Here is a 19,964-nt window from a genome sequence, read left to right as displayed (position 1 = left end):
TTTTTTTTTTTTTTTTTTTTTTTTTTTTTTTTTTTTTTTTTTTTTTTTTTTTTTTTTGTTTCGACTATTGGTGTTAAAAGTGATTATTGTCAAAACTTATTGTCATTATGGGGGTAAAGGAGAAAACGTGTCCATTTTTGGACCCATTAGGAATGTAGAGTTGTGTGCAGTGTTTCTTAGGTGGTGGTGGTTAAGATGGTACTAACAAAGTAGGATTACTTTGTTCTTTTTGCTCGTATCTTACCGGTTAGAATATGGTGGAGGGTAGAGAGATCTTGAGGGCTTTACCATTGGGCCGCATTGTGCTTTTTCTTCGCTTAGGCGAAGCTCTTTAAAACCCAGTTTTCTGGGGCATCCCTCGATTTTCTGGGGCTATCTTCTTCTAACCCCCTTCTGAAGAATTTCATAGTTTTTGTAATATTTTGTTGTTGACCCGAAATAAATTTGAAACCTTCTGTTAGGGCCTTATCATTTCAGAACGTAGAAACCAGGTTTGTAGGGTCAATTTTTCTTTCACATACTTTAAAGAAATGAAACTGTTGTATACATTTTAGCTTTTTGATTATTTCCCAGTGTTGTCACTTCAGTTCAATCCATATTCGAGTGAGTAGATGCCCTCTCTGTGCCTTGTTAGTAGGTTTTAAGTTGTTTATCTGTGATTTAGTGTTCGATCGGGTGCTACTGTTTGGAAATTCATGAGAATTATTGATTATTATTTCGTTCTAGTGGTATTATTGGGTCTGTTCTAATTGAGTAAGTATTGGGTCTGTTCGTTCTAGAAAAGCAGGCAATGAAACTTCAATCTTTGAGAAGAAAGAAAATTGGGAGTCCAGTGAAAGCTTTATATTCGTTTCCTTTTCCTTATATCAGTAACAATGGTTGCAAATTTAAATGGCAGTTGGGGGCAGTTGTACAAATATACTGAATTTCATATATTGAACTTGTATGATCTCCGCCCTTACACGTTTTATTTCATCTCTCCAGATTATGTACTCGATTTGATCTAATGTTTCAATTCTCCTATTTTGTCCTACTAAATCTATCATACGATTGGGGAGAGCTTACCTTCTTCACGAGAAAAGAGTTACATGACTCTCTTAGAATTTTTGTCGACTACTTTTCGTATTGGGTCAAAAGAGAACCATATCGGACTAGACTAAGATCATATAAACGAGGAACAGACGAACCAAGGAGCTTGGGTTTAGACCCAGGCTTCCCTTCTCACTTTTGTTAGGTGGTAGTTGTTTAGTCATCTTATCTTTAGTTTTCTTGTATCGTATGCTTATCTTTATGATCCAATTTCACCTTTACCCTTCATTAAAAAATTTCGAACTTTGAAACACAATAAAACAAATTGCAATGAAAGCTAAGTTCGTCAACTTGTGAAGATTTGTTTTCTTTTCTTTTCTACATTGATTTCAAAAATAAAGCAGAAAGAAAGACACTGCTAAAATAAATGATCTACTTTCAACCCACCTTAAGTTCAAATCTTCCATTTTATAGAACTTAAAAAAGAAAGAAAGAGAGAAAGTAGAATCATTATAGCATCGGAAAATGCAGAAAACTCAATGATTGTAGTGTTGATATTGGTTAATAAGGCTATTATTATTGTCTTCTGTTTACTGCTTCAACTCACTTTCTCTCTGGAAAATAATTATTCAAACAGAAAAGAGAGAAAAAAAAAGAAAAAAAAGAAAAAAGCTAAAAGGGATTTGTGAAATGGGTAAGAGAGGAAGGGTTCCATTGACTTGTCTCTCTCTTTCCCCTAAAAATTGGGTTTTGACCCATTAAACCCATTAATGGTAACAACAAAGAGGACCCTTCTCATTAGAGTTCCTTGTCTTTTTGTCAGACTTCAAAAAACTTAATTAAACAATGGAACTTTAGGTGCTGTCCATAAATTTTGTTTATATTCGCTTGGAGGAAAAAAAAAAAAAAAAAAAAAAAAAGAAGAAAAAATCAGTATTTGGGTGTAGCACAGCGTCCCATCTGTGGCATGTAATTGTTTCTTTTTAGTTTAGCTACCAGAGAAGAAGGGAGGAGAGTGGACTGCTTCTCTCTGCGTTTTTGTGTGCGCGCAGGAGAGAGAGAGAGAGAGATAGGGAGAGAGAGAGAGAGAGAGAATCTGGGTTCCCTTTTTCTCACGCTTTGTAGTCCTTCTAAGCGGTTATTGGGGTTAATTCCTTCTGTTAGATCAGATTTTTCAAGGGTTCAAGTTTTTAGCTCAAAGGGTTCGTGATCCGACTCTACTTGGCCTCTTTTAACCTCGCTTTGGATGCTGGGTGCGCCTACAAATTTAATATATGGTTCTTTGCTTTCGAAATGAACGCATCGGTTGAACAATCTTCAAGTGCTCAAAGGGGATTTCGAATTCAAGCTCCACTGGTTAGTTGAATCCAAATTTACACTTAATTTACTGCCAATTAAGTGATCTGTGGAAATGCTTCTCGGTAATTTCGATTACGAGTGCTTTTCTTCGCCCCGCAACTCCTCGCATTTCTTCTTTACTGGTTTTACTTCGCGATTTTCTAGTGAAATCGTAGTGGGTTTTAGCTAATGCACTGTAGTTTGAGAAAGAATTTGAAGTTTGATTCGTCTGCGATGATTCTCGTATCTTACTTCGATTATTGGGGTTTTCTGCGGTGGATTTTTTTAGGTTCCCTGGATTGTGCCCAATTCGTGGCTTATTTCATCAGCATTTTGTTGAATATTCTAATTATTCTTCTTAGATTTGCTTTTTTTGCGTTCTGAATGCTGGATTTTGTTGTCAATATTCTTTGAGAATTGATTCCAAGTATGTTCACAACGATGCTTAGTGTTAGAGTGAACTCTAGTTAAGTTTTTCATGGGATTTTGGGTTTGTATTGGAACAAGTTGTTCTGGTTTTATTCTATTACTTCTTTTGAAGCTGCATCTTGGAGGAACTTATGAGTGTAATGAAATATGAACAAAATGTCGCTGCAGATTCGAGTTGCACAGAGTGTTAGATCCATGTCGATTTTTAAAGATTCACTGATAGGCGAATTGATTCGACTAAGAATATGCAAGATTAGTCTGAGATCCCACATTAGTTGGAGAAGGGAGCGACGCCTTCTTTAGAAGGGTGTGGAAACCTCTCCCTAGTAGACGCGTTTTAAAAACCTTGAGGGCAAACCCGAAAGGGAAAGTCCAAAGAGGACAATATCTACTAGCGGTGGGCTTGGGTTGTTACAATAAGCTTCATAAGATAAATTTAATATATCCTCTGGTAGGTGTATATTGAGTGAGACTTTTCGTTGTTTCCCGTTGATTTTTACGAGTATGCGCATCTTGGAGGAAGTGATGTGATGTGCTCAAACCTTTTAACATAGTACAGTTTGTTATGGTCTTCCTCACGGCGTGGTTGGTTCCGAATGCCCTTTATGCAGCCAGGCCACCATAGGAGCTGTGCCCTTTAGTCCTATTGAACTAAAGATAGAAGTTGCGGTGTAATCCTCGGATGTCGTACTGTCCTTTCTAGAATACTTGGACACATAATACCAACTATCCAAATATAGGGGCAAAACTTAGGACTTCGAACTGAATGTCATAGACGATCCACTGGTTTTCGTATGGGTTATCTTTGTCTTCGTTTTTCGTTTTTGGGTAGTTGATATGTAAATTTTTGCATCTAACTGGAAATATGTTGTAGGTTGATTCTGTGTCATGCTATTGCAAAGTAGACTCAGGCTTGAAAACAGTTGTTGGAGCTAGAAAGTTCGTCCCTGGCTCAAAAATATGTATCCAGCCTGATATTAATCCAAATGCGCATAGAAGTAAAACTTCACGGAGAGAAAGGACCCGAGTCCAGCCTCCGCTTCTACCAGGCCTTCCAGACGATCTTGCCATTGCTTGTCTGATTCGAGTCCCTCGAGTGGAACATAGGAAACTCCGCCTTGTTTGCAAGAGATGGTATCGACTTCTGATGGGAAACTTTTATTATTCTCTAAGGAAAAGTCTTGGCATGGCAGATGAGTGGGTCTATGTTATCAAAAGAGACCGTGATCGAAGGATCTCGTGGCATGCTTTTGATCCGACCTACCAGCTTTGGCAATCACTTCCACCCCTTCCCGTCGAATACTCTGAGGCTCTTGGTTTTGGCTGTGCTGTTCTTAGCGGTTGCCACCTATACTTATTTGGAGGGAAAGATCCGATAAGGGGATCGATGAGGCGTGTGATTTTCTACAGTGCCCGTACAAACAAGTGGCATAGAGCACCTGATATGCTTCGAAAACGTCATTGTTTCGGTTCTTGTGTTATAAACAACTGCCTTTATGTTGCTGGCGGTGAATGTGAGGGGATCCAGAGAACTCTTCGTTCTGCTGAAGTTTATGATCCCAACAAGAACAAGTGGAGCTTTATTTCAGATATGAGCTCAGCTATGGTTCCATTAATTGGTGTAGTTCATGACGGGTTGTGGTTCCTTAAAGGACTCGGAGCTCGCAGAGAGGTCATGAGCGAAGCCTATTCTCCCGAAACTAATACTTGGACGTCGGTTAGTGACGGTATGATCGCTGGCTGGCGAAACCCAAGTATTTCTTTGAATGGACAACTTTATGCCTTGGATTGTAGTGATGGATGCAAGCTACGGGTTTATGATAGTGCAACAGATTCATGGAACAAATTCATGGATAGCAAGCTCCATCTTGGAAGTTCTCATGCTCTGGAGGCTGCTGCGCTCGTTTCGCTTAATGGGAAGCTTTGCATTATACGCAACAACATGAGTATCAGCCTTGTCGACGTTTCGAGTCTGGATAAAAGTGTCGAGAGCAATCCTCACCTATGGGAAAATATTGCTGGGAAAGGTCCCCTGAGGACGTTAGTTACAAATTTATTGTCGAGCATAGCTGGGCGAAGCGGGTTGAAGAGTCATATTGTGCATTGTCAAGTGCTCCAGGCATGAGAAGAGGGATTAGTTCTAGAATTTGCTTTTGGCTTAGAGTTCTGAGACCATTTCATTACATTCATGAACAGAAAGCAAATACTTGTAAGTAAATCTTGTCCATCAATCAATCAATCTCAGACTAGTTTGTTTATTTTGTGGGGGATCTTATGCTATTACTATGTAATCTTAGAGATGCCTTGTGAATATAAACATTTCATTAGAATATAAACAACATTCCATTTACGGGTCGTCACGATTAGTTGGTTTCTGGTTTTACTTGTGAAATGATGATCAATCAAAGGAGATTAAAAGGAACAAAGCAACTCCAGGAACTTGGTGCCATTGCAAGGAAGCCAAGGTGATATGGTTCAGATCTTTGCTTGAGGGATCGTCTCCCAGAGACGACGGTTGAGCTGATTATGGAAGTTGCTGATAAAAGCTTCAGCTCTTTCATTGATGTCGTCTTTCGTGTCCTTCTCCGTCGTCGTCGTCGTCGTCGTCGCCATTAACTTCCTTCTCGGGCAAGTTTGGTCCTTGTTGGTGGTCTGCACTTGAATGAAAATGTCTCTGTAGCTTTCCATTGCAGCAATTGGCTTTGATTTTGAGGGAGAAATGGGTGGCTGAGCTGCTTGGGAGTGGAAATGGCAACGGAGGTGCGTTTTATAGGCAAGATGATGAAAGGTAAAGCTTAGTGACTGGAAAAGTGAGATATTCCAGACATGATTTGATAACCCTTTTCCTATTTTTATGCCATTCTTTTACATTGCTCAACATTAACCACATGCTATAATTTTTATTATAATTTAATTATTTGTTCGGTTCGACGACATGATGACTTTCTTCTCTAATTTATGACCCGTCTTACCAATAAATACAAAGATTCTTATTCTTTTATCGATCTTTCTTTCTTTTTGTTGGTGATCAACTATCAATGGAGTTGGGTTGACACTTAACTCGACGTCGAATGGATCACCACCCTAACTTCACCGACCGAAAATTTTGGGACTAACTAAAAATTTATATTAGTTGGATTAGTGACCTAGGTGAATCGAACTTAATATTTGATTTCTCACCGATTCAACCTAACCCAACTCGAAAAAGATCTAACACAGCATAATCGGATTATCTGTTTGGGTCGAATACGAATTCATCTAATATTTAGATACTAATGGAGAGTTGAATAGAAAACTTTATGAAACATAAGCCAATATCGTCAAATAATTCCCCATTCCATTGAATCTGAAAGAAATCTCATTCTCCATAAAGATGAAACATGCAACACAACCAAACACCATGAACTATTTCAAGACTACAATTCAGAGAATCTAAGAAACATTAGACAATTGAAAAAGAGAAGAGATTCTTTGGTGATCTTTAATCATATTCAACGAGTAAGCAGCAACATAGTATAAAACGTGAGCAAATTCATACTATTTAATATCACATCTCATTCAAATCCATTCAGTTTATAGTTCCTCAAATGCCAATGTTTTAGGCACTTTTTCTGAGGATCAAACACAAGACTCACCTAATATTTAACATACCATCATAGTGGCTTTACATCATAGGTCTACCAAGATAGACATTCATATTTTGCCGTCTAAACTGAGACCACATACCGAAAACTACTAAACCTCTTCTTCTGGTCATTTAGATAATGCAGCAAGAAGGCCAAAAACTCGGACAAGGGACAAAGAGGCTACTCGGTGACTAGCATCGGGACGTCGTCAACTGGAGTTGGGAGCTGTGATCACCAATGAAAAAGTATTAGCATGATAGAATCACTCACCAACCATACTCACTTTGTAACATTCTTTGAACTTATTTGCAACAAGTGAGTAAGCTTTTTGAACCTAGTGAAGCATATTGGTGCTTAAAAGACAAAGCAACCCTGTAACTGAGCATATCTTACACAATTCCCCCTGGATAAGCTAGCTAATGCCAAAGACCAATATAAATTAACAGCAACATGTTCGAGAAGTTTCGATGTGATCAAGCAATAAGTGAGAGAAACAGAGTGGCCATGTGCAATGAGTTGATCCAAATCCAAGCAGCTATGAAATTTAAATAACGAGATTCATTGAAACTAGCATATTAGATTATCGATCGACCAAAATGGCCATTTCATTGGAAGATCACATCAGCAGAATTTGAAACAATAACATTAACAGAATAGAGGAGGCAAAATGAAGGCAGTCTAGCTTAATCTGATCACCTGTTCACTGAAGTTGTGACAAGTCCTGAATAACAATATATGACAGTTGCAGCCTAATGACTATGAAATATAATTTAAACTCGATAAAGGTGTGGAATTACAAGTTCTAATACCACAAACAAATGCAACTCGCCGAAACTTAATTGAATCAACCTGGACAGAGCCAAGATCAGCCAATTTGAGTTCATATTCCTCATTTTCTTCATATGAAGGTCAAAAACTAATTAAACACTGACTGTTATCTCAGAACATTTCAGAGAACTGAGAAGAGCGAAAGACGAGGCTCCTCAAGGTCCAGATTATTGTTCAGAGGTTCAATTTTCTTATAGCAAAGGAATTCAAAAGGGATATAGACACTGAAATGCTTCAAAATGGTTTGGTTCTATAAAATTGGATCAAAGCCATCAAACATCCTGAATGACAAACAATTTGCCCTTGGATGGAAGTCCTTTTCGTAATTCCCTTGACCATTTGGAGTTATTCCTTCTCCTTTTAGTATATTGTTTATGTGTTTTGGTCAATAAATTCGTTCATTGCCTATTTAAAAAAAATAAGCAAACAATTTTCTACCAAAAAAATCCTGATCACGTCATGACAAAGGCTGCCCAACAAGATGATAACTTCAAGACACAGAATGATGCGCTCACCAAAAATCAACGCTTGAAAAGAAATATTCGACGTGGGGTACTAAACATAAATTTTGACAGAACAAGGTCTAAATTCTCTTGAACTGGTTTCATTTAACAATCGAGTTCATACACGCCATCGTGTTTTAAATGCAAGATTTCTCTCAAGTCCAAAGAATCTGTAAAACATCTTGAACAAATTTTACTGCATCAAATGGAAGAACAATAAAAAGCACCAAAATCAAAGAGTTCTAATCACGAACAAACCAGAGCGATTACAAACAGATACCCATGAGTTAAACAAGATTCGAAAGTAGATAATCCAAAGCAGGAAAGATTTGACAATAGCGAATGGCGGCTAAGAATATACCTCAAGAATCCGTTTCCAGGAGTCAAGACAATAGCCCAAACCATCGTCCCGGCATGAATGAACGGTCTTAAACTGATCGATGTCGAGCTTCTTATTGATAAATCCAACTTGGAAGTAGATATTATCAGAAGGCGGCAAATCGACTCTGATTTCCTTCACATCGAGCCACATCAAGAATTTCCGAACCTCGATACCGTCGAGATCAGTGATGGAGCCGTATTTAAGCTTCCCAGTAATGGTCTTGTCGTAATAAACCAAGTAATCGAAGTTGATATAACAGGGTTTGGCCAAATGAACAACAAATTGACCATCGGAAGATAGGGAGTAATCGACGACAGAGTCAGGTAAGAGGCCACTCGGAAGCCCATATTGGGGGAGAATATCATAGACCGTGGGAGCATCCGATCCGGCCACAGCAAGCTCAGGAATCGAAGCCAAGAAGGCGATGAAGGTAAAAAAGACTACACCCAGATGAGATTTAGGGGTCGGCGCCATGGCTGTGTTCTTGGAGAAGGCAGAAATGAAAGATTGATTGAACTCCGAAAGGAGGGGTTCGAGCGAGCAATCGATTTGGTGCGGCGTACGGATTGTTGTTGATCAAGATTGACTATGTTTAGCTAAAAATCTTGTCATTGTTACGCGGCTAATCAGCCTTATCCCTCTCAAATTGGATTTTAGCGGAATCCCCGTTTCAAAGCCTGTAATATGGAGGTATAATTAAATAAATTAAATTTAAATTATTATTGGATCCCAATTTTAAATATTTTCTAATTATCCCTATAATAATTTAAATCAAAAAAATTAAATTAAATCTCGACTTACCTCAATCCATTAATTAAAATTAGGAGAAATATAATATTTAAATCTTACATTTCACATGTAATTATTGACATTACGATGTAAAAATTAAATTTATGATTTATTTTTATTATTTTTCTATTCGCCCGTTCCAATATAATTATACAAAATTTTGTGGTTCAAAATAATAATAATAATGGCGAATTGTCTGCTAGTTTGTTGTGTCGTATAACATTTGATTGATTGAAGAAGCGTTTTAAGATCACAAGCAATCTTTAGAAACACAGTTTCTTAGATTCAAATTTGTCATGTTATATAATGTTTGATTGATTGAATTAATATTTTAAAGACCATATGCTATCTTTAGAAACATCATCATCATATATCATATCATAGTCGAGGATTATTTTGTTTTAAAATAAAAATTATATCAATATAATAATAAAAAAAATATTATGTAATAACAATAGGAATACACTCATACATAATGTTATATTAGGTTAAATTAATAAAATTTGTGAGATCTGTGGTAGACGCGTTTTAAAATCGTGAGGTTGATGATGATATGTTATGAGCTAAATCAGACAATATTTGCTGGCGGTGGACTTAGACTTTTACAGATTGTATCAAAGTTAGACACCGGGTGGTGTGCAAGCAAGGACGTTGAGAGAGAGAGGAGAATAAAGCATTTGTTGAAACCTTCTGTGTTTTAAAATGGTGAAGCTGATACATACTCTTGAACTTTAAAAAAATAGTGTTATTAATTTATTTGAAGAACACGTATAAACTTTACACGACGGTTCTTCAAATTTTTTGATAAAATTAAAAAACATTTATTCTATAACAATATCAAAAAAACGAGCGACCAATATGGACTATATCGATAATAATCCCGTTATCACATGATTAATTAATTAAATATTTATTTTATTTATGGAGAGTTTGGGAGAACTAAAAATGGTACACTACCAAATAGAAGTGAATAGAACAATACATGAAATGAAAATCTCGACCCCCATCCGTTGTTTTCTCATTCCACCGTCATTTTTTACGTCAGGCTTTTCTGTGGGATTACTGCTCGCTGCAACAAATTAAAACATGTTTTGTTAGACTAATTAGCGTACGTTAACGATTAATTAATGTCAAGATCAAATAGAAATACATCTAATTACTGTTCTTACTCTAAAAGAAATTAATAAGTATCATTACCCGTGGGAGCAGATGTAACGTTTGCTCCCTTGGCGCTTAGCCCCAAAAAATCCTTGGCTTCTGCGGAGTTGGGCGGCAGATGGAGAAGCCCTGTAGTTCACATACTCCAACAATTAACGTCACACAGATTACATTAATAATGATACGACATATGAATCACGAACGAATCAATTACCGATACAATCTGTTATATTGGCCGGGGTGTGGCATACATTAGGTAGTCCAAGAGCGAGTGTAAGGTTCACTTTGAGGCCCAGGGTGGGGTCATTACGGTCCTTTATCAGCACGCAGAGACATTTCATGCTCTTTTGAACCACAAGCCTGAGGCCGCTGCAGCAGTCGGGTGTAGGCGCTTTCGCCTCGCCGCCCACGTACGGCAGGCAAGTCGCTAGCCCGACCACTTGGTCTGTGCACTCGGCTCTGTCCTGGTCTACGTTTGAGGTCACCAAGCCCAGGAAGAGCAGCGCCAGGGCGCATGACATAGCCAAATTAGTTGAAGGCGATTTGGAGGTCATGATTGCTTTGGAGGGAGCGGTGGCACTGGGAATTGGGCGGAGTGGGCGGGGAGAAGGGGCAGTGGGTTTTTATGGTGAATGGGAATTAAAGAGAGTGGGTGGTAGTGATTGGTTTAGCACTTATTGTGACCACTCGTTACCTTCATGATTATCTTATCATTCATTACTTATAACTTTAATTTTTAAAAAAATACATATAATTATTAAATTATATTGCCTACGGGCTCATTCTTCAACAAGCACACGGTTAGAATCCTGGTCTTTTCCGACTATTTGGAAGCTTACGGTTTTATGTTCTATTTTCGATGGGGTTCTTTTCACGCTTCCCTCACGGTACTACTTCACTATCTGTCATCTAAGAATATTTAGCCTCGCAAGGTGGTCCTTGCTGATTCACACGGAATTCTACGTGCTCCGCTCCGAATTCCTTTGTGCTTGTCTCAATTTTTCTATATTTGATTCATATTTTAGTAAGAAAGAATTATTTGTTATTTATTTAAAAAAGAGAATGTCCAATTATGTCAAAAACATTTTTAAAAAATTTAATTTTATAATATTATTACCATTATTTTTTTTTTCATAATATTAGGCTTTTAAGTAATCTCTTTTAACAGTTTAGAATTTCATATAATATGGAGAATAACATTTTTTTAATAATTTTATTAAATAATAATTATTTTTAAATTTATGTTTTTTAATCTATTATCTCAAAATTTAAAATTTTGTACGCTTTTCAAAGATGCATTAATACATCTCTATTGTGTTATCATAATCTAACGCCTATGTAATATAATAAATGCATCATATTAAAATTACTTGGACAGGTAAAATTTACAAAAAGTACGTAAAAATTAAACTAATTTATTATACAAAAACAAAACTGTAAAAATGACTTTTAAATCACGTGAATTTAGTTAGTAAAATTATTAAAATTTAAGGACAAAAATTATAAGTTCAGTTTTATCTCTAATTATTGATTTATTCAATATTTTAAAAATTTATATTTATTAAACACAACTATATATATATATATATATAAAGCTCATTAAATGTTTAGGTAAATTAGGTAGCCACAATATATGCGTAGGAGACCTCTCATATGTACATGTTGCAACGTGCAACAACCTTAGATGTAGTCTTGCAATTAATTATCGAATTGAAAATAAGTAATTTTATGATAATTGACAAACGACAACAGTAACTTACAAATTTTCACACTTTATATTAGGAGTAAAATTGAATCACGTGGAAAAATCGAGCCATCAAATAAGAGAGAGAAAGAAAACTGAGCCACGACTTACTTTTTATCAATAAATTTGATAATTATTTGAATTTAAAATTTTATTTTGAACTTCTTATTTTAAACACATATTTTTGTTTGGAATTAATGTTTTTTTTGTACGTAATAATACCGATTTATCCGACAAGCGTGTCTATGCTCATAATGTCGGTCATTCACGCCACCCTGTTTGTCCACCCGAACTGCCGGCAAGTGACTAATGTCCTACCCAAAATTAATTCCAATTTTAATAACCTACAACTATACCCTTACCAAAATTCAAATATTTTTGTCTACAACTATATAATAACTTATTATTATTTTATTTTTATTTATTTATGAGCTATCATTTATAATATATATTTTTTCGTGAAATTCCACGTCGATTGAATAGGAGAACGAAACATTATTTATAAGGATGTAGAAACCTCTCCCGAATAGATACAGTTTAAAATTATGAGATTGACTGACATACATAACAGAATTGTATTTTTTTTTTATTTTAAAAAATATTAGATAAATTGCGGCGGAAATTTTGATTTTTTTTTTTTTAAATTATTATTTTTTATTTTTAAAGAGCTACTTAGGTTGGGGAGCTGACCGAATATACTCGGGTATAAACTAGCTACTTGCCACAATGGACCTTAGGCCCGAATATAATTGGGCCAAGATATGTGGCCCATTTGGTTTGGATTAGGCCCGGGTCTATTTACGTTGGATATTAACCGGGTCGGCCCAGTGAGCTGTGAACAAAGGTGCCGGACGGGAGAAACGCTGTTCTGTTCTGACTGAAGCAATTTCCCGGAGCACTTTGTGTGCTCTCGTAAGTGCGGCAATTCTTCATTGTGGATTCAGTTTTGAAGAACGCAGCGGTTCAGGTACTTTCATCTCTCTACTGTTTGGTTTTTGTTTGGTTGTTGAGATGACTTGGGGCAAGGGAAAGAAAATGGACTTCTAATTGACAAATTCTTAGCCCCCTTGTCGCCGGTGCAACCTCAAAATAAGCTACAAATTTGTTTTTTGCATGATCATTCTTTATTAAGCCTTGTAATTCAATGGGAGCTAGAACTTTGTTGTCTTTGAGACCAGCAGCTAAGATTTGCAATCTGTGGGGTGGAGGTGTTTTCTTGTAAAGATATCATTATCTAACTTCATGAATCACGATCAGGAATAATATCGTGTTCTAGAGAATGCGTCAATGTGATTATAATATTGTGTGTGCTATGCGGACAAAAATGGTTGTTCAGTGTAGATCGAAGCACAATCGAGTTTCCTTGCAGTGGCAGGTTCAGCTTCGACTGGTAAATAGGCAATCACTGCACTTTAGTTGGCTAAGGACATTATTTGTTGGAAACATCTGGGATTTTTTGTTCTGTTTTGTTTTGTTTTGTTTTTTGTTGTATCCACCAGGGATCTGAGTTTTTCTCTCCTCATCATGATGAGAAGAACACATGAAAGTTATATATATTTATGGCAAGCTCAGCTATTTACATTTATCAATTTTCTAAGCATCAAGCTAGAATTTTTCCCTGGATAGTTACCCCCTCCCTATTACCCACATTTCATTCTTTGAACCGTTATAATATATTATTATACTCGGGGTCATGCAAGTTTCTCGTTCCTTTGTTCTATTGTTCATGAATACTTTACACAGGGTGTAAAATGGCAATTACAAGTTTATTTGTACTTGAGGTTTTCTCACATAGGATATATCTTTTGTTTTTTAGGTGATTGGAGAACAATATGAGTGCAGAGGTTGAAAAGACGTCGCATATTGAACCGGGAAATGCAAAGATGTCTGGAGCAACTAATTCATCTGCTGCACCAATGGGAAGCCAAAAGGTTTCCATGTTTGCAGCGAAGACTGGGTTTGTTATACCAAAAAACAAGCTTTCAGGATCTTTGGTTCCCGTCTTTCGAGTGAACAAGAAGTTGGGAGGGAATGAATCAGCTAATGGAGAAAATGAGAAACAGTCTCAAAGAAAAACAAAGTGGGGTCCTGATCTAACACAGGATTCTGCAGTTAGAAGGGGGAGGCTCATAGCTTATCAGGTATTTGTGGAGCACTCTCTCTTTTCCTTTTCTATGTATCCATGTATCCGTGCCACGTGTTAAAGGCACAACTCAAAGTCAATAGAAAATGCGTTTATTTTGTTTATTTTGTGGAGCTTTTGAAGTGTCACACTTCCCTATCACTGTGTATCTTGGATAAATTCCTACTCATATCTCAAGGTATAATATGGGATAAAATCCTTCTCGTATCTCAATCCTAAGCCTTTTCTCTTCTAATATTTGGGATGATGTTTTGCGTTATTTGTATCATTTAGGTCAGTTATTGCTTTACCAGTAACTTAATGTTGAGATGCCAGTCAACATGGCTTGAAATAAGATCATCTATGGATGAAGAAAAGGAGATTTGTTAACTTCCTCTCTGAACACATATTTCTTTCTTTTTTCTTTGAATTGATATGTTATTCTTTTGAAGCCATCTTTGACCATTTTCATACAGTTGAATATTGTCAATTTGCTACCATTGAATTTCCCCTTTTTCTTATTTGGTGCTAAAATGTTAGTCTTCTGTGTGACTGTTTCGCATGGAACATTCCCATCCAGGTGCTACTTAGTGACATAACTGCCTCTATGGTTATACATATTTTGAGCAGACTCGATTGGAACAAATCATGGAACTCCTTAAGTCTGGAACCCTGGAGGTTCCAGAGACACAAGATTCAGCAATAGAAGCTGAGAATGTTGATGATTCCCCGGGATCCCAAGCAACTAATGAGGTAAATTCAGAGCTCGTATTACTTTCAGGGACAGTTTTTTCTCTGGATGATTTTGATATATGCCTTAATCATAATATACAGGTGCGAAACAACGAACTTTTGGAGATTGAGAAACGTGAAGTTATTGGTATGCTTAGTTAGTGACTTGTTTCTATTATGCCCTCAATTTGAGTTTTGAATGCTATCTATTGAATTTTTTTTATCATTATTATACAGGTGAAATACTAAAACTGAATCCAAGTTATAAGGCCCCTCCTGATTATAGGCCCTTGTTGAAAGCAGACAAGTTACTTCTCCCAGTAAGATTGGTCTCGGATTACCTTTCTTCCGTGCTTGGTGATGCCATAGAAACGAGAAACATATTAACCTCTTATTTTATTTACTCTTTCCCTTACTGATAGCTATATGTTTTAAGTCTCATTCTTTTTATAACCATGGTTGGAAGGGTATCTAATATAGCACTGTTATTCTTATTTTCACAAGTCAATCATGATCTTTTAATACCCCTATTACATGAGGATCACGATCATTCACTTGATTTATAAATAAAATTATGTTAGGAGATTGTTTATTTTCCTTCACTTAATGGAATATGTATATTGTGTATTTAGTGATGTTATTTGATGTTAAAGTTGAACATTCTACCTTCTAAGGAGGCTCCCTAGGATTTGAGCCCATGAACTATTGATTATCATTAAGGACATTTTATAACGATGCTTAAGCTTAGCTTAGGTTTATTTCTAAGAACTTATAATTNAAAAAAAAAAAAAAAAAAAAAAAAAAAAAAAAAAAAAAAAAAAAAAAGACTAAAGAATGCTAGTGCATGTGCCTCTAACAAGTAATAAAGTGATAAGAAAGAGTATTGATAAGGATTAATTGTTGCTACCAATTTATTGCTGCAACCTTCATTTGATTCTGATAGTCGACATAGACCTCATGAGACCTGCCCACCATTACAGCTGATATTTCCTTGTCTTGGGAAGAAAGACTTTGGTTTTAAGTGGTGTTCCTAAATTTGAAATTGCATCAAGATTGTTTAGTGCTTATCCTTATTAGTAGTAGACCAAGGGGCAGGATTCTAGCTTCTAGAGGGATCCGTTATCTTCCTTTTGGTGGTGGATTTCCTTAGGAGATTGATCTTGCAGGGGTAGGTAGGTGCAGTTGATGGTCTTTAGCTTGGTAGGAATAGTTTACACATATTCTACTTATAGTTTGCATGTGATACTATCTTTCTTGCTTGAGCAATGAGGATTTCTTTCTTTATCTCAATCGGATTTTGTCCTTTTTTGAGTCGATTTTTGAGCTGAAGATTAATAGAGGTCAATTTTCTGTTATTGGAGTTAATTGTGATCAAGATAGGCTGTCCAGGTGAGCTTCCTTTTTGGGTTATGAGATTGGTGTTCTCCTCTAGTCATTTTTGGTGCTTCCTCTATGGCATAACTCTGTGTTTGGAGTTTGATCTAACAACCTTATTGAATAACAAGACTTTTAGATCTCAATTATCCAAGAATCTAAAAAACGATTAGGAAACAATCCAAGGAAAAGTTTTGGAACAGATTACCTTGATGATCAAGATCAAGAGTAAAGAAAACTCGTGATTCGAATCACTCCACAAGGTAGCCTGATCAAGACTACTCGAATAACTCTAGTATGTAAATCTAAACACAAGAAATGTAAGGAAACAAGTTCATGTTTTGCTAATACACAGGAGAGTTTTGCTCAGTCATCCATTCAGTTCCCTACATTTATTAGTTATAAGTTATTATTTCCATAACCATGTGGAATTTACCTTGCAGGTTAAAGAATATCCTGATTACAACTTTATTGGCTTAATATACGGCCCCAGTGGGGAAAATCAAAAGCGATTAGAAAAGGTAAGAAAATCATTTTAGACTAGACTATGAAATGTTTTGCTAAAGATTATCTCCCTTTTCTTCAACATTTAACGTATATTTCGACTTATTAAACGTGTCAGGAAACTGGAGCCAAAATACAAATTTGTGGTATTAAAGCTGGGACAGGTGAAAAGGTGATCCCTTTGACTCATGAAATTCATGATATGGTCTATACCAGTTATACACAGTCTGTCGTGTTATCTTGTTCTAATCTTTTATTCTTACTGCAAAATATATGAGCACCTCAGGGCTTTTTAGCTGTCAAGAATCTCTTCAGAAGTCTCTTTTACTTTTTATTTGTTCCAAAGCTCACTAGATCAACCTGTGGCTGTTTATTTTGTCTAGAAGTTAGAGTCTGTTCTGTGAGAATGGCTCTGAAGTTTGAAGGCACCTCAGGGTTCTTTTAATTTTGCCGAGGTTTAAAACTTGAGGGAGTTGTGAACTATAGTTTTTGTTAGATATTGTCTTCTTTGGGTTTTCCCTTCCGAGCTTCCCTTCAAAGTTTTAAAACACGTCCGCTAGGGAGAGGTTTCCACACCTTTATAAAGAATGCTTAGTTCCTTTCTTCAACCGATGTGGGATCTCACAATCCATCTACTTTGGGGCCAGCGTCCTTGCTGGCACTCGTTTCCCTCTCCAATCGATATGAGATCTCACAGTTTTACTCTTTGTGTCTCCCTGCCCCTCTTCTTGCAGGACGAAATTAAACCAACTGATGGACACGAAGCTCAGAGTGGTTATGAAGAGCTGTATGTTTGCATGTCAGCTGATACATTTGATAAGATCGACGCTGCAATTTCTGTTATAGAACTCCTAATCACCTCAATATTGGTTAGTCAATTTCTTTTAAGAAAATGAGATTATCTCCACGGTTCTCATCTACTTTGAGATAATTTATTTTCATTATTTATCACTCCTCGAATTCTTCCCACAGGGAAATTTGGCCACTGGTCCCACGTCGTCCGATTTGGTTTCTAGGGGGGAAAGTTCTTCCACCCGAGCCGAGGGTACGGTATCAAATGTTGGGCAGACTCCTATGCCAAACCAGGGGGTTATGCTACAAGGAGAGGTTTATGCGCCAACTTCAGCACAAGGGCAGTTTCATTATCCTAACACATGGTTGCCAAGGGGCCCTTCTCACACTTTAACCCCTGCTCCTGGATTTATTTCCCCACAAGATCCTCCATCAATTACGAACAACCCGATCCATTTGTCTCGCCCACCTACTCCAATTCCTTTCAACCCAGCTTTCCGGCCCCCCCCTGTTCATCCTCCCAGACACCAGTTTCCTGCACAAGACATGCAGCAACCTTTCATGACTCAGCCCAGTCACGTTGGTCAACCTGGGGTTCATCCTTTGACAATTCAACGGCCTTCATTGGTTCAATCTAGCGTCTCAAATCCAAACTTCACTGGCAGTGGTCCATTACCTTCAGGTCTACTCCTAAATATGGCAGGGTCATCAATTCCCTCTTCCTTGCCTCAACATGTTCCCAATAGCATTCCTTCAGGATCACTGCCTGATCGCCCTTTGGCACCTCCTAGCACAGTTTCTACTGGTTTTCCTGGACACCCTCCACCGCAGGGTCCAAATAACATGGGACAGACAGCTCTATCATTTCCCCCACCCTTAGGACCTCGTGCAGCTCCACTGCAGGGTGTTAATTCTTCTAGCGCAGTACCTGCAAATACAGCAGTAGCCAATGTGGATGCATATGCATCTTTTCCTTCTGGACCATCCACCCCCCAGGCTCCAATTCCGTCACCCCATATAGGGCATCGCCCACCATTTTCAGTTCCTTCAGCACTATTACCCCCAACAGCACATAACCCAGCTGGTAACTTCATTGCTGGATCTGCTTTAACCCGTCCAACACCACCTACAAATACAAGTAACTTTACATTTCAACCACGGGGTCCACCAAACCCGTCTGCTCAACCAATGCTCAATTTGAACATTCAAAACTCACCAACCGTACCTTCATTGCAGCAGCCTGCATCTGGGGCGCCATCTTTCCATCCGGCTGCCCCAAATTTTTCCAGAGTTGGGAATCAACCATTTCCCGGACCCCAAGCTGGTAGCCAGATTGGTAATCATCGAATCCAAGAGGTCTCAACTAGGCTTCCTGCTTTCCTTGACCCAGGTCCTCGGACACAACTGCATCAGAGAAACTTTAGACCAAGTATGCAAATGCAAATGCCGAATTTGCAGGGCAATTTTCCTCACAGACCAGGGAACCATATGCAAATTGAACAAGGTTTCCTCATGCAAGCTACTCGACCTGATGTCCGGTTTGCTCCTCCACACTACAGTGGCAATCTGACATTTGTTTCTGGCCAGCCACCTCCAAGTTCCGGAGGGCAGCAAGTTTATGATCCGTTCTCTCCTACATCTGTGTCTGGCACACAACAACAGGGGAGCAATCTTCCTAGATGAGAACTGTCAAACCGCATCAGGTGTTTGTAGTTCTTAGTTAGTCCAAGTGCTGCATGGACTAAATCAGCCGGGATCACCCATTAAGGTCCCAAAATGGCCACTCTAAAGAATGTAGGTGAGTGTGATGAGCATCTACTAAGCTCATAGATCAAAGCTTGACTGTATTTATGTTCCGCTCAAAAATATGAAAAATTACTTAGAATGGATATGTGATTCAATACTTTGCTGGTGAACTGAGCAAGCTCAACTAGTGACCTCTATTTTCTGACATATAAGCTTCTGATTCCCCTATCTTTAATTATTGACTATATAAGTTTTACTCAACACAAAAAACATCTCCAGCAAGAATTTTGAAGGTCTTTAAAATCAATTCTAAACAGGTTTGAATTTTAAGATGAATTGTTAAGATCGCACAACAACGCACACACTCGATCTAGATGAACACACAGAACATGATAGAGAAAGTGCAAGGAAAATGATTTATATTGATAACTTCAGATATATACCCGTGAGAGATTTGTATTGATGCAAGGAGCTATAGATAAGCAGCTGCTCCATAACGTGAACTGAACTATCACTAATTTTTAAGTAGGGGTAATGATTGTATTTGGAAGAAAAAAAGTGGATTAATTGATTCAAATGAAATCCATTCCATATCGGTATGGTTATGTTAGGTTATGTTAGGTTGTTTGTTCATAATGATTATATATTATTGTACACAAATCCAAGGTAAACAAACCATATGTTACCTTCACCAACATGCAAGTCAATTTCAATCTCTCACAAACTGGTAAAAAATAATAGCAAATGAAGTGACACCATCCTAACTTTGGTTTATTTTATTTTCACAAATATAATGTATAAGTGATTTTGATTTACTTTATTAAATAAATTATTCAATTGTGACGTGATTATCTATTTTGTACTGTAT

General features: G+C 37.3%; 4 protein-coding genes across 6 annotated transcripts; 2 read left to right on the top strand and 2 right to left on the bottom strand.

The window, feature by feature from the left end:
* The first annotated feature begins 1,931 nt into the window (after positions 1-1,931).
* Positions 1,932-5,245, top strand: LOC111796110 (F-box/kelch-repeat protein At1g55270-like). Its single transcript, XM_023678804.1, has 2 exons — positions 1,932-2,385; positions 3,671-5,245. The coding sequence occupies exons 1-2, from the start codon at positions 2,323-2,325 to the stop codon at positions 4,919-4,921; spliced, it is 1,314 nt and encodes a 437-aa protein (XP_023534572.1). The 5' UTR covers positions 1,932-2,322; the 3' UTR covers positions 4,922-5,245.
* Positions 5,246-6,307: 1,062 nt separating this feature from the next.
* Positions 6,308-8,771, bottom strand: LOC111795861. The gene is made up of 2 exons (XM_023678473.1): positions 8,115-8,771; positions 6,308-6,647 (listed from the first exon to the last, which is right to left on the bottom strand). Exons 1-2 carry the CDS (start codon positions 8,607-8,609, stop codon positions 6,603-6,605), a joined length of 540 nt encoding a protein of 179 aa, XP_023534241.1. The 5' UTR covers positions 8,610-8,771; the 3' UTR covers positions 6,308-6,602.
* A 1,047-nt stretch (positions 8,772-9,818) lies between these two features.
* On the bottom strand, positions 9,819-10,742 carry LOC111795774 (protein YLS3-like). The gene is made up of 3 exons (XM_023678351.1): positions 10,297-10,742; positions 10,122-10,211; positions 9,819-9,993 (listed from the first exon to the last, which is right to left on the bottom strand). The coding sequence occupies exons 1-3, from the start codon at positions 10,634-10,636 to the stop codon at positions 9,878-9,880; spliced, it is 546 nt and encodes a 181-aa protein (XP_023534119.1). The 5' UTR covers positions 10,637-10,742; the 3' UTR covers positions 9,819-9,877.
* A 1,943-nt stretch (positions 10,743-12,685) lies between these two features.
* LOC111795835 (leucine-rich repeat extensin-like protein 5) lies at positions 12,686-19,322 on the top strand. Of its 3 annotated transcripts, XM_023678438.1 has the most exons (9): positions 12,686-12,793; positions 13,643-13,967; positions 14,579-14,701; positions 14,783-14,828; positions 14,918-15,000; positions 16,498-16,575; positions 16,677-16,730; positions 17,293-17,427; positions 17,531-19,322. In XM_023678438.1, exons 2-9 carry the CDS (start codon positions 13,659-13,661, stop codon positions 19,031-19,033), a joined length of 2,331 nt encoding a protein of 776 aa, XP_023534206.1. In that variant the 5' UTR covers positions 12,686-12,793; positions 13,643-13,658; the 3' UTR covers positions 19,034-19,322. The 3 variants fall into 3 exon arrangements, with proteins under 3 accessions (XP_023534206.1, XP_023534205.1, XP_023534207.1); XM_023678437.1 differs by having other exon boundaries at positions 14,579-14,828; XM_023678439.1 differs by lacking the exon at positions 12,686-12,793 and having other exon boundaries at positions 13,883-13,967; positions 14,529-14,701.
* The last annotated feature ends 642 nt before the right edge of the window (positions 19,323-19,964 follow it).

This window comes from Cucurbita pepo, chromosome LG05, assembly GCF_002806865.2.
Source record: "Cucurbita pepo subsp. pepo cultivar mu-cu-16 chromosome LG05, ASM280686v2, whole genome shotgun sequence".
Lineage (NCBI taxonomy): Eukaryota > Viridiplantae > Streptophyta > Magnoliopsida > Cucurbitales > Cucurbitaceae > Cucurbita > Cucurbita pepo.
The sequence above is the reverse complement of the archived record's forward strand: the minus strand, read 5'-3'. Positions and strand labels throughout refer to the sequence as shown.

Coding starts and splice junctions, on each gene's coding strand:
- LOC111796110 (XM_023678804.1), top strand. CDS start 2,323: ATGAACGCATCGGTTGAACAATCTTCAAGTGCTCAAAGGGGATTTCGA. Junction 2,386..3,670: donor TTCGAATTCAAGCTCCACTG/GTTAGTTGAATC, acceptor AATATGTTGTAG/GTTGATTCTGTGTCATGCTA.
- LOC111795861 (XM_023678473.1), bottom strand. CDS start 8,609: ATGGCGCCGACCCCTAAATCTCATCTGGGTGTAGTCTTTTTTACCTTC. Junction 6,648..8,114: donor CCTGGAAACGGATTCTTGAG/GTATATTCTTAG, acceptor TGGTGATCACAG/CTCCCAACTCCAGTTGACGA.
- LOC111795774 (XM_023678351.1), bottom strand. CDS start 10,636: ATGACCTCCAAATCGCCTTCAACTAATTTGGCTATGTCATGCGCCCTG. Junction 10,212..10,296: donor CAATATAACAGATTGTATCG/GTAATTGATTCG, acceptor TGTGAACTACAG/GGCTTCTCCATCTGCCGCCC. Junction 9,994..10,121: donor CGTTACATCTGCTCCCACGG/GTAATGATACTT, acceptor AATTTGTTGCAG/CGAGCAGTAATCCCACAGAA.
- LOC111795835 (XM_023678437.1), top strand. CDS start 13,659: ATGAGTGCAGAGGTTGAAAAGACGTCGCATATTGAACCGGGAAATGCA. Junction 15,001..16,497: donor CAGACAAGTTACTTCTCCCA/GTAAGATTGGTC, acceptor TTTACCTTGCAG/GTTAAAGAATATCCTGATTA. Junction 16,576..16,676: donor ATCAAAAGCGATTAGAAAAG/GTAAGAAAATCA, acceptor TAAACGTGTCAG/GAAACTGGAGCCAAAATACA.